The 13,235-nt window shown below is 38.8% G+C and overlaps 2 protein-coding genes across 2 annotated transcripts in view; both read right to left on the bottom strand.

Moving 5' to 3' along the window:
• The window catches only part of LOC133663657 (A-kinase anchor protein SPHKAP-like), a 383,555-nt gene extending 380,096 nt beyond the window's left edge, over nt 1–3,459 (bottom strand). Inside the window, exon 1 of the mRNA XM_062068311.1 lies at nt 3,332–3,459. The gene's annotated coding sequence lies outside the window, so the exon portion shown is untranslated. The remainder of the gene's footprint in view (nt 1–3,331) is intronic.
• A 2,217-nt stretch (nt 3,460–5,676) lies between these two features.
• Nucleotides 5,677–13,235, bottom strand: part of LOC133663656 (PTB-containing, cubilin and LRP1-interacting protein-like) — a 91,409-nt gene continuing 83,850 nt past the window's right edge. The window contains exon 3 of the mRNA XM_062068308.1: nt 5,677–7,762. Coding sequence (XP_061924292.1) covers nt 7,262–7,762 — 501 coding nt within the window. The 3' untranslated portion in view covers nt 5,677–7,261. The remainder of the gene's footprint in view (nt 7,763–13,235) is intronic.

Here is a 13,235-nt window from a genome sequence, read left to right as displayed (position 1 = left end):
TTTCACAAAAAGATTAAACAATTAACTAATCACAAACTGTGTTTTATGAACTTTCAGGGTCTGTGAGATAACCAAGTCCAGATTTGATAGCTTTAAATACATTGGGGTTTGATGTGACCTGGACTGATGTGGGCTACATGCCTAAAACAATGGGTTAAATGTCTATTTACTGCATTTTCACAAATAGAATAAAACATAAAAAACATTACAAATCACATACTGCATTTTTTTTCAATCTTCAGGATTTGTGCGATAATGTAGTCCAAATTTGACACTGTTTTAGTACCGTGTAGATTTGGGATTCATGGTTTTCGGAAAGAAGCCGGATCCTTAGGAGCCGTTTCTTTAATAGAGCCGTTCAAAAAACTGGCTCGTCATTATTTTGTTTTTTTAACTGTTTTTTGTTTGTTTTTTTATCAGGGAAACAGTAGTACCAGTTATACAAAAGATGTAGATAAGAAAAAAAAAATTTGCACAAATATTACTTGGGAATATTCAGAAATATTGGCTATAATTTTTTTGTTTGGTTTGGTTTTCATTGTCAACATTCCATAAGGTGGTGCCAAATGCCATGCTCTGACAGTGACATCCCCAGTTTAAATTTTCTCTCACCTAAAAACATGTGTAGAATTTTAACAATATAGGGAAAAAAATAAGTTAAAAAAATTAAACGCATTAATAGATATAAAAAGTATAAATACAACTATAATTTTAAAAAAATAGGACATAATAAAATTGTGAGTACAAAATTGGTGTGTGTACGTTTCAACTACTACCCTTAGAATAGTTAACCTAAAACATGAAACCAAATAAAAATGTTAAAATAAACAAAATATAATTTGAAAAACTTAAATAAAATCTAAATATTTCTATACTTTTATAAGTAATATATATAGATATAAATGTTTTTAATTAATTCAAATGCAGCTAAGTTTTCTTTGACTCATTTTTCTAGTCCCGTTGCTTGTCAGGTAGTCCATGCACGTGCAGAGTGGGCAATTTATCGATGCAAAATTTGCCTGTGAATAAAAAAACTGCTTCCAAACGAATGGCTCACATCTGGGAATCGGTTCTCGTTGTTCACTTAGAGGGGCCTTATTGTGCAAAAACAACTTTTCTTTTCTATTGGTACCTGCTGTTGTGTACGTGGGAGCTTCAAAAAATCAAACCGGCAATGCAGGGATATTTACAAAATTATCTTGCCTTCCTTCATACTTCCGCCAAACGAGCTGTTCGGGATTTGCACAACCTGTGATGTCACCGGTCGAGATAAAGGTCACCGGATTATCTATACATGGTATAAATGTGCTTTGCACGCATCCGCCATTGCAGTCCATCTTGTAGTCAACAAGTTTCTTTTTCTCTATCGTCTTGTCCTCCCCTGTTGCCATTTGTAATACAAAGTAGCGTTTAGTTCTTACTTACATCTGTCAGTAGACTCGCTATGGAAGCGCTACGCAACAACAAAGACAGCGGGGAGAAGACGTAGTCGAATTAAATAAGACTCGTCTACAAACCGACGCATTCTGAAAAGATGTTTAGAAAGTGGCTTGAAGATTGTCTGTAAAACATAATCTATGCTACATTTTAACCAAAGAAGCACCATTACATGCTAAGTAGACCACAAGGAAGTGTTTTGAATGTAGAAAAAATATTGAGTAGGATCTCTTTAAAAGAGTCATTAATAAGACTTGATTCGTTCGCGAACATCACATCTCTATTACAGTAGTTTTTGACCGAGACCTGGACTAATGTGGTCTACATGCCTAAACAAGTGTAAATGTGTCTTTATTGGATTTTCACAAATAGAAAAGAAGTTTCAGAGATCACAAATAGAGATGTCCGATAATATCGGACTGCCGATATTATCGGCCGATAAAAGCTTTAAAATGTAATATCGGAAATTATCGGTATCGGTTTCGAAAAGTAAAATTTATGACTTTTTAAAACGCAGCTGTGTACACGGATGTAGGGAGAAGTACAGAGCACCAATAAACCTTAAAGGCACTGCCTTTGCGTGCCGGCCCAATCACATAATATCTACGGCTTTTTCACACACACAAGTGATCGCAAGGCATACTTGGTCAACAGCCATACAGGTCACACTGAGGGTGACCGTATAAACAACTTTAACACTGTTACAAATATGCGCCACACTGTGAACCCACACCAAACAAGAATGACAAACACATTTCAGAAGAACATCCGCACCGTAACACAACATAAACACAACAGAACAAATACCCAGAACCCCTTGCAGCACCAAGTCTTCCGGGACGCCACAATATACACCCCCCACTACCTCCTACACCTCCCCCCCACCCCGCCCAACTCAACCTCCTCATGCTCTCTCAGGGAGAGCATGTCCCAAATTCCAAGCTGCTGTTTTGAGGCATGTTAAAAAAAAAAGCACTTTGTGACTTCAATAATAAATATGGCATTTTTTTCCATAACTTGAGTTGATTTATTTTGGAAAACCTCGTTACATTGTTTAATGCATCCAGCGGGGCATCACAACAAAATTAGGCATAATAATGTATTAATTCCACGACTGTATATATCGGTATCGGTTGATATCGGAATCGGTAATTAAGAGTTGGACAATATCGGAATATCGGATATCGGCAAAAAAGCTATTATCGGACATCTCTAATGATGATACCTGCATGAGCTGTGTAATAGAGATGGGTTATCTTTAAACCTGACCCGGGCTTGTCTAAATCCCCGTTTACACTGCACATCTTTATACATTATTATTTTTATTTTAAATGTTTAGGTTCCATAGATGAATCCAGTCCAGATATGAGATTTTAAATAAAATGTATTCTTATGTGGACCTGAACTAATGTGGCCTAAATGCCTCCAAATTAGTTAAATGTGTCTTTATAATATTTTCCATAAACGTCTTAAACATTGTTATAATGATTCTTTACACAACATTTTTATTTTTTGTTATGTTGTCTTATTTTGTCGGAAGCTAACTTCCGGTTTCTTATGCCGTTCTAATATACCGTTTTTTTTTATTTGTTTTCATAAACAGCCACATTGGATTTAATATTCCTTAAACCACATGTGTTTGAAGTGTAGACTTTCAATTGTAGTTTAAATATTAAGTATTATTGATGAAAATTGATCATTGAAAGGCTAAGAATATCATAAATCACTCGTAACTTAGGTGGCTGACCATAGTACTTAACAGCAATATTAAAGCTAAAGAACCTGACAAAATTGTTTTATACCACTTATTTGAAGAAATATTGTAAAAACAATTCAATTGTAATATTTGGCAACATATTTAAGCATGACAATTGTTAAACGGGTTTAAAATTACCTTCAGTGGCCCACACTAGGAAATCAGCAAGTACCTTTACACCTGTTTACCTGACAAGCCGCCATTTTGAGGAACATCCTGGTATTTTGGTCACATGACAACAAGTTTTCCCACAGTCGCCCCTCGTTTATCAGGGTTTATTGAAATTTACTATTTTCATAACTAGAGCATTAAAAAAACCTGTTTACGACTGTAAGCCCAAATGCAGCTGAGATAGGCTCCAGCACCCCCTGAAAGGGACAAGCGGTAGAACATGGATGGATGGATGAATACGTTTTTCAACCTTTAAATATAGCAATGCTGCCTGAGGCTAAGCCAATCAGTGGCCACGATACTGAACAGTGCACTCTGATTGGTTGAGGAGCCGTGTAAAAGGCAGGCTCTTTATTATAGTTCTTTTTTTATTTTTTATTAAGAAAACAATCACTGGCAGCAGTTATAGATGTGGAACTGGATAATTTAAATTTACACAAATATTACTTTATTGGTGGGAATTATTTTAAAATATTAGCTTTAAAAATATCGGCTATAATTTTATTTTTTTATTTTGTTTTCATTGCAAACAGCACTACCCACATGCTTTTGACTGTGACATATTTATTTAGAATTTTCCTTAACCTTAAAATCTTTAAAAAAAAAAAAAAAAAAACATTTTAGCATTATAAAAATACACAAATGAGTTATAATAAAATGTATTTCTGTATATAAAAAGTAAAATAATAAAAATGTAAATAAAAAAATGTACAGTATGCTTGAACTACTTTACATCCATCCATCCATCCATCTTCTTCCACTTATCCGAGGCCGGGTCGCGGGGGCAGCAGCCTAAGCAGGGAAGCCCAGACTTTCCTCTCCCCAGCCTCTTCGTCCAGCTCTTCTCGGGGGATCCCGAGGCGTTCCCAGGCCAGCCGGAAGACATCAATCAATCAATCAATGTTTATTTATATAGCCCTAAATCACAAGTGTCTCAAAGGGCTGTACAAGCCACAACGACATCCTCGGTACAGAGACATAGTCTTCCCAACGTGTCCTGGGTCTACATATCAGAACAAATAACCTAAAAAGTTGATACAAATAAATAAAAACACAAATAAAAACAATTAAAAGTAAAAAAAAAACATCAATAAAAAGTAAATAAAGATGTTACTATGTTTTCTTCAAACCTTACTAATTTTTTGTTCCAGTTGGCAGTTTGCTGACGCTATATCTGCATTAGCATCGAAAAAAAAATGGCTCTCAAACGAATGGCTCGCAACCGCTAATCAAATCTCATGGTTCACTTAAAAGAGCTGTTCAAAAGACTTGAATCGTTTGCGAACCTCACATGTCTACACTACTACTGTAGTCAGGGCTGCCTTAATGCACAGGCAGACCTGTGTTCCCACCCAATCAGAAGCCTGCGATTTTGACGGCAGAATGCAATGATTGGTGTTCATAGCTGTCAATCACAGGCAGCTCTGCTTCGTGTCGCGAGTGTGTTCTCTCTCTCGGCTGCAATGTTTTTCCCCACTACTCCGGGCGGGGCGCAAACCCAGGTGTGAGAGGCGAGCGTGCTGACTACTTAGCTAAAAGTCGCAAAAAAGATGTATCCATGAACGAAATAATTTTTAAAAATTGGTAGTATTGATATTTTTAGTTAATTTAACTATGTCTATTTGTGAAAATGAGTAATTTAGGTTAAAAATCTTGTAGTATCCGCTTGAAATAAAAATAAAAAATCAGTAATGTACTGTAGCTGATAAAGTCACAATATTTGAAGCGCGATGTGGCGAAGAACGACTGTAAGTAACGGGAAAATGGATTGAAGTCAAGTCTTTATTATTAGTTGGGTACTCGAATACCCGTGAATCAGCGAAAGCTGCGAGCTGAGCGAGTAAATATTTAATTTTTCGGCCGTCACGTCTCTTATTATTTACCAATAAAAGATGAAGCACATCAAAATGGCTGCTGCAGCCTTTAATTTTGGTGGAAACATTTGGACTGCTCCGTTCTACATTAAACGGATGTAATCCCTAAATGGTTACATGCAAAATTTTTGTCCCTATCCATCCACTTTAATTAAATCTTTTGTTGTCTGGGTTTTTTTTTTCTTTTCCAAATCCACTGTAGTGCTGTATTGAATAAATCATCAAACCTGTCAAAATATAATGAGTAATGTGTGTGTGCAAGCTTAGGCTGTAATGTACTGTCTCGGCAATACGTCAGAACATTGGGAAACAGAACATACTTTGTGTATGTCCTCCCACACCACGACCACAACAAGGACTTCACCAATCCACTTGACATCAAACAAGAGTTAATAGAAACATGAGAATAAAAACGATGGCGTCTGGAGAATAAAAAGAGAGCCTCACACAACATTGTCTGGGTAAATGCTTTATATGCAACTGTTGCTTGATCTTTGCAGACACTGTATAGAAAACACTTAGGTAACATTTGTCAAACATTTAAAGCAAGCCTGAGCTTCCAAACAGACTGGACAGAGTAATCAACAGTTTTCTCCCACTTGAACCTGCACACGTCTCTTGCGACCACATTCAGTCTCATCCAACACACACACACGTATATATCACTTCTATCAAACTCTCCACTTATGATTCACAGTAGGCTTTATAACACTGTTCCTTTATGGTACGATATATGTCAGCTTGTTTTTAAATTTAAAATATCTATCAACATTTACTCTGTAATATTCGGGAACTGACATATTTGTATTTACATAAGCTTATCAAGTGGGAATCCGACACAATGCGCACGCTCGTACAGTATGTAGAATTAGACGTATGGCTGAACATTTGTTGTAACTTAGCTTGAAGCCTTGTCTGGTTTGTAGGCTGCGTGTGGACCAGCACTGGTTCATCGTTCTTTTTGAAGAAAATCCCCCAATCATCTGCTGATTATAGTACTATTAGAAAAGAATAATCCCAGAAAGCTCCTTGATGGCGTGAGGAGATGGTGTAGCATTTTGAACTCCTCATAATTTGGCAGATAGGATGTCCGTCGTTAGCTCGGAAGGCTCCTTGGTGGCGGCGGCGCCCTCAAACTGGGCACAGTACCTTGCTTGTTTGAGGAATTCCTCGTCTCAAACCTATCACGCGACAACTATCGCCTCAACTATTCATCTGGACTTTTCCCGTTTTCTACGAAGGCTGTTTTGCACACAATCACATACAAACACGGAGATAGAACAGAATCCGGACACATTCATGGCCACACATACTAAATAGGACTTAGACCATGTGGGATGGAAATCGAGGCACGTAATCTGACAGGCACCAATGAGCCTGGATTTTGGTATGTTTCAAACAGAAATTGGACATGAACGATTGGGATGTCCCAGAGCTGCCGGCCCGTTCAGAACATCTGAAATATCTACCCGGTACCTACGTTCTTCCGCTGCCTTACACCTGCTGAAGTACCTTTGTAGTTATTGATCTAAGTACCATCCACACCAGTAGATGTACTTGCAGGGAAATTATTTTTTGGAGAAGGTGCCATAAGGTTTATGAAGTGCTTTCAATGTATAACCTTGTTTGTGTTGATCAAAGATGAAGGCATTCATGCACATAGAATCAATGCCGTCTCCAGAACTCTCGATTGGGGCCTCGAATAGTCAGATGCCTAGCGCTGCTGGGTCCTGATAAAGGCTTTCTTAAGACAGGGGTCTGAAGAACAGGGATTGCATTTTGCTTGAAGAACTTAATACAAGTACCTCTGTTTGTGGATGTGGGAAATTGGAATGTAAATATCTAAGAAATGTCTTCAGGGTCGACTTTAAATTTGAAGTTGTACCATCAAGAAGAGAGTCTGCTATTGATGTCCATTGAGAAAGTAATAGGGGAGAATGAGAGAGAGCAGCTAATCTGACCGTCCTTCCCTTCACCCCTTGTCTTGCAAGAATGGGGATCAGGAGTTGTGATGATTGGCAGTTCAACCGTCGTCCGGGGTGGAATCTTCAGGCGTAGACAACTCCTCAGCGAACTCATCTGACGAGCCGCTCTTATTGATGCGGCCGTCGCTGCGCATACTGTGGAAAGTCTTGCGGAAAGCCTCCATCATCGAGTGGGCTAGCTTCTTAGCCTCCAGCTTGCTCTCGCACTCCACCGCGTGGCAGTGCATCTGGAAGGACAGGTCGTCGTTGATCTCCCGGTAGATCCAGGCAAATACGTTGGGTCGGACGCTATGGTCGGCTGTGCAGTACGCGATCCTTGCCACCTGGTAGGTGTCCATGGTTACTGAGGCCTCTGCTTGCCCGTCCAGGTGGTGGAGACGTACCTGGAAGGGCCGTATCTCCAGCAAAGAGCCGCCCGATGGAACCATACCCTGCGGTTGAGCAAGGCCATGGTGCTCCACCAGACCAACCACAGCTGACTCTGTGCAGCCGGACAGGAAGTTGGTCCCAGAAACCGTCACCTTGCCCAGGTAGGTCACCTGCAAGAAATGACAAACAGTTTCTAAGACTGATAATTGGAAGGAAGGAAGGAAGAAGATTATTCCAATCAGATGGAGTTTGAACTTGTTTCTTTGTAAATTCTAAGGACTGCAGTAAATGAGTTAGTAACATGTATAAGAGAATATGGAGCTGTATAATGAACCAAAAGCTGTTTTAAGTACATTCGAACGTGTATTTTTAAAAGAAACAAGACCCAGTGAAAATGATGCATGGATTTTAGATTAAACCAGTGACCGACTCGTACACGAGGCAATGTCAAGTTGTGAATGGACAGCTCAAGACAAATCCGCACATGAAGTTGTCCAAAATATTGAGAGGTTTGAGGATACAGTCAGTGGTGTTTCGGTGGACAACATCAGCATAATCAGGTACAGGAAGTAACTGTGGGTACATTATTATTTTTCTAACTTGATTGAAAAATAAACCTATCGTCATAGGTTGCAAACTGCCACATTTGTTTATTATTGTGTAAACATTTTAATATGAGGATTGGAGTCTCCGGGAAATAATAATTTCTGGCTGTAAAACAGCCAGAAATATTCTGACCAATACAATCAATACAAGCTTTAAAAATACGCTCAGTATCCATTCAAAGATCAAGTTATTTGAATTCATTAACTTGCTCTGGTGGAGTTCCATCGCTAATATTAACAAGCAACTCAGGTGAGCGAACGCCTCATTCAGTCATGTGTTTTGTGTCGCGCCTGCAGGCAAAAAGCAGGGCGCAACATTGTTGCGGAGGCAGAGTCCTCCACATCACTTGCTACCCAGTACACAGTAGACCGGTCACTTCTCAGCAGTGTTGGGTTAGTTACTGAAAACCAGTAACTAGTTACAGTTACTAGTTACTTTATTTCAAAAGTTACTAACTCAGTTACTTACACCAAAAAGTAATGCGTTACTGTGAAAAGTAACTATTTAGTTACTTCTTCTTTTTTTAAGGCTCCCATTAATGCCGAATTAGCCCTTATTTCAGTACTGTTATTGCACTGGAGAATAATACAATGTGTTGATCAACTTGACATGCATTGCATCACTGAACTCAGAAAGAGATGTGGTCTACATACAACACACAAAGACAAAGATATGTTACAAAGGCCAATTTATTTCAGGCCAGAACAAATTGACAAAACTATTTTAAATAGCTGCAACATAATGGCACTTTAACTTGAACTTTAAGTAGATAGGATCTTTGATCCAAGACACAACTTACATTTAACTAAAATGTTATTTTCTTTGTGCTCGACAAAAGTAAAGTATTGAGAATGTCTCCATGTTAAGAAACTCGACTTCTGGCTTCGCCATGATGTCTTGTTAGTTGTTATAAGAGTAGCGTATGTGTGTGTGTGTGTGTGTGTGTGTGGTCCTTTAAGATATGACAGCATGTGAGGTGAGTGACGTCAGTGAGTGAGTGGGCGAGAGAGGTGAGGGAGCGGCAACAGTGAGTGAGTGCAGGGGATCTAGCTTGGTGGATGGCTGCGTCCAATAAAGTCACAAAGTTGCAACAAACCGCCGGCCTCGTCATTCACCCTCAGCTGTAAAGACCCACTTCCGGGTAAAGTGAAGGTTGTTAGCCCCGAAGTACATAGGCCCTGGAGGAACGCGTCCCCTGCGCCCCTCAACTACGGTCTGGGAGCCCCCCCACCCCCACCCACACAAAGCACGCCTTTTCTTTTCCTTGTGACACAGAAGGACGACACCACAGCGCTCCAATAAAACACACTCAGATCTTCTGTTCCTAGCCGATTCTACATAAAAAATAACGTAAAATAACGCAGTAACGCATCATGTAGTAACAGTAACTGAGTTACTGAATATAAAAAATAACGCGTTAGATTACTAGTTACCACTGAAAATAACGGTGTTACAGTAACGCGTTAGTCCCAACACTGCTTCTCAGTGTCTTTTCTGTGTTTTTTGACAAGGTTTATCCATTTTGCTGACTCAATATGAGTCCCACAAACTCAACAGACCAGCATGATTCATTGTTTAAGTACAGTGTTTTATGCCCTGATGTCGTTGTGGCTTGTGCAGCCCTTTGAGACACTTGTGATTAAGGGCTATATAAATAAACTTTGATTGCCTGATTGATTGAAATACCGTCACAACGTCAGACAAGCAGAAATGCACAAAGCTTGTCTATTAACAGCGGAAGTCACTGCTTCTTCTTCTACTTCCGTTTTCGGTATGTGCTGCGCATGTCAAAATAAAGTATTCCAATTTTAAGGTGTGATGCATGAAAATGCATGTCATAACCAGAAAAAATGTCTCAGGGTCCATGTACACCAGGGGTATCCAAAGTAAAAATAAGATTTAAAAAAAAAAAACAAACGTGGTATAAAAGAGCAAACAGGGGAAATGTAACAAGAAAATGTTGCAATGTTTACTCTAATAACACAAAGCTCCCATGTAGGCTGTTTCTTTCTTTAAAAAATTATAATTAATCAAAATCAACGTCATTATGAATTATTGACCTATTCAAGGCTCCAATTACGTCACATTAAATATTCCACTTTGAGATATTCTTTGGGGAAAATGTAGCATATTTTGTGTTTGCCATATAAAAAACTGAGCTGTTGTTTTTTAAAAGAAGGGCCTAAAACGAACAAACAAAAAACGTAAACAACAATAAAACTTATAATTGATGGACAGATCTAAAGCTGATCTCGAGATTATTGTGCTAAAAGTAATCAGTAAAAAGTATAATTTATTTTTTAACACTTTAATGAGTAGAACCCTTTTGGATCCCCAATAATTTTAGTGGGATTTTTTTTCGCATGTGTCATTGCTCAAAAAATGTCAATGTTGTTATGAGTTATTGACCTTTTTAAGGCTCCAATTATTTTATAATCTCAAATATTCCACTTTAAAATTGAATTGGGGGGAAAATATTGCATATTTGGTGTTTTTTTTCTCCATAAAAAACCTGGGTTTTCTTTGACAAAAAGGGCATACAACTTAAATTTTTAAAAACGTTTTTTTGACAGATAGACCTAATGTTGATCTAGAGATTTAAACTTTGAATAATAATAATAATAATAATAATAATAATAATAATAATAATAATAATACTAAATAATGACACATTTTTTATATTTTTTTGACTTAAACTCTTTGGGTTCACCGGGATCAAGCCTGAGTGGCGGCCTAAATGTATATTTTTTTATACATTTATTATATTGGTTTTTAAAATAAAAAATATCAAAATGGCCCCCGCTTGCTTTGATTTTTCAGTGTGCGGCCCTCAGTGGAAAAAGTTTGGACACCCCTGATGTACACAGTAAGATTTTAATCTGAATGATGATCAGAAGAAATACGTTTTGGCTAGTGACAAAAACATACTGACACCTACTGTAGAGGTAAGGGTTAAACCGGAGGACAGTGTTTGGAATCAGTCCAAAATGATGCAGTTTGTCCAAAAGAAGATAAGAATCAACAACAACATTATGTTATGGAAGTGCAACAACATCAAAAACCTGTGGTCTCTTGGCTGCTAGTCCCATTTCTTCCTCTTTAATCTCCTACCCAACGAGAAATCTTTGCTATTTTGCTAAACGAGCGTCTGCAGGGAGCTCTATAGAATACCATAACAACAACACGGCATACCAGGATCGCGGCAGACGGCGCCGATCACGACGGATAAGAAAAGAGTTAAGAAGTTCTCCGCACAATTCTTGATGGGAAGGCGGCCAGTCTGAGAACAGCCCTGCAATAATAGCTGACTCGTGCCCTTTCGCCACACTACTCTTTATGGCTTTACAAAAACACACAGAGGAGGGGCCTTTGGCGAGCCGAATACTCGAGTACTTTACACTCCCGTCTATGTTTACACTTCTCTTGCAAGGTTTTATTACATTTGACACATGGCTGCGGAGGATGTAAGGATATGACATGCAATTATTACTGCACTTTCACTGTATTACATGATATGACTGAATGATGTATACATTATAATGAGACCTGAATTATCTCACCAGTCTTTTTACTGCACTGACAAAACCCCAGTGTTTCCCATACATGCATTTATGTTAAGATCCGTGGCCCGGATCATAGTTTGTTTACGTTTTGTCTCTTGTTGGCTCAGTTGTGTTTCAGCACCCCTGTTTTGTGTCTCCTTGGTTGCCATGGTTATTTATTGTTTTAGTGATCGGGATGCTCACCTGTTTCCGAGCGCTAATCAGAGAGCTATTTAGTCCTGCCTTTTCCCGTCACTCAGTCTGGTTTCCTTGTTTGCATCACGCAACAGCTAACGGCATTGAGTTGAGTTTGAGTTTATTTGGAACATGCAAGCATACAACATGATACATCACATTTTCCTGTTTCTCTATTCAACATGTTCGAAAAGGAGTAGGAAGAAGCAGAGCTTATTTAATCCTAACCCTTTTCCTTTACATAGCAGTTGCTAAAACTTTTGTTTACTTCCTGTTCTCAATTTATTCACAATACACTCCATTAATAATCACAATAAAAATAAATAAATGAATAAATAATATTCGGTGAAGTAAGTTACATTTCATATGGTGAGATGAGTAAGATTATTTTGAAAATGAACGGGTGGATAGACGAAATAAATTCAGAATGTTTATCATGGTTCTTCCTCTTTGTACATTGTAAACACTTTAACGGCCTACTGAAACCCACTACTACCGACCACGCAGTCTGATAGTTTATATATCAATGATGCAATCTTAACATTGCAACACATGCCAATACGGCCGGGTTAACTTATAAAGTGCAATTTTAAATTTCCCGCGAAACTTCCGGTTGAAAACGTCTATGTATGATGACGTATGCGCGTGACGTCAATGGTTGAACCAGAAGTATTCGGACACATTGTATCCAATACAAAAAGCTCTGTTTTCATCGCAAAATTCCACAGTATTCTGGACATCTGTGTTGGTGAATCTTTTGCAATTTGTTTAATGAACAATGAAGACTGCAAAGAAGAAAGCTGTAGGTGGGATCGGTGTATTAGCGGGTGGCTGCAGCAACACAACCAGGAGGACTTTGACTTGGATAGCAGACGCGCTATCCGACGCTAGCCGCCGACCGCATCGATGATCGGGTGAAGTCCTTCGTCGCTCCATCGATCGTTGGAACGCAGGTGAGCACGGGTGTTGATGAGCAGATGAGGGCTGGCGTAGGTGGATAGCTAATGTTTTTAGCATAGCTCTGTGAGGTCCCGTAGCTAAGTTAGCTTCAATGGCGTGTTAGCAACAGCATTGTTAACCTTCGCCAGGCTGGAAAGCATTAACCGTGTAGTTACAGGTCCATGGTTTAATAGTATTGTTGATTTTCTGTCTATCCTTCCAGTCAGGGGTTTATTTCTTTTGTTTCTCTCTGCAGTTAAGCACGATGCTATCACGTTAGCTCCGTAGCTAAAGTGCTTCGCCGATGTATTGTCGTGGAGATAAAAGTCACTGTTAATGTCCATTTCGCGTTCTCGACTCT

The sequence above is a fragment of the Entelurus aequoreus genome, linkage group LG13, assembly GCF_033978785.1.
Source record: "Entelurus aequoreus isolate RoL-2023_Sb linkage group LG13, RoL_Eaeq_v1.1, whole genome shotgun sequence".
Taxonomy (NCBI): Eukaryota; Metazoa; Chordata; class Actinopteri; order Syngnathiformes; family Syngnathidae; genus Entelurus; species Entelurus aequoreus.
This window is presented reverse-complemented; position numbering and strand designations above follow the sequence as displayed.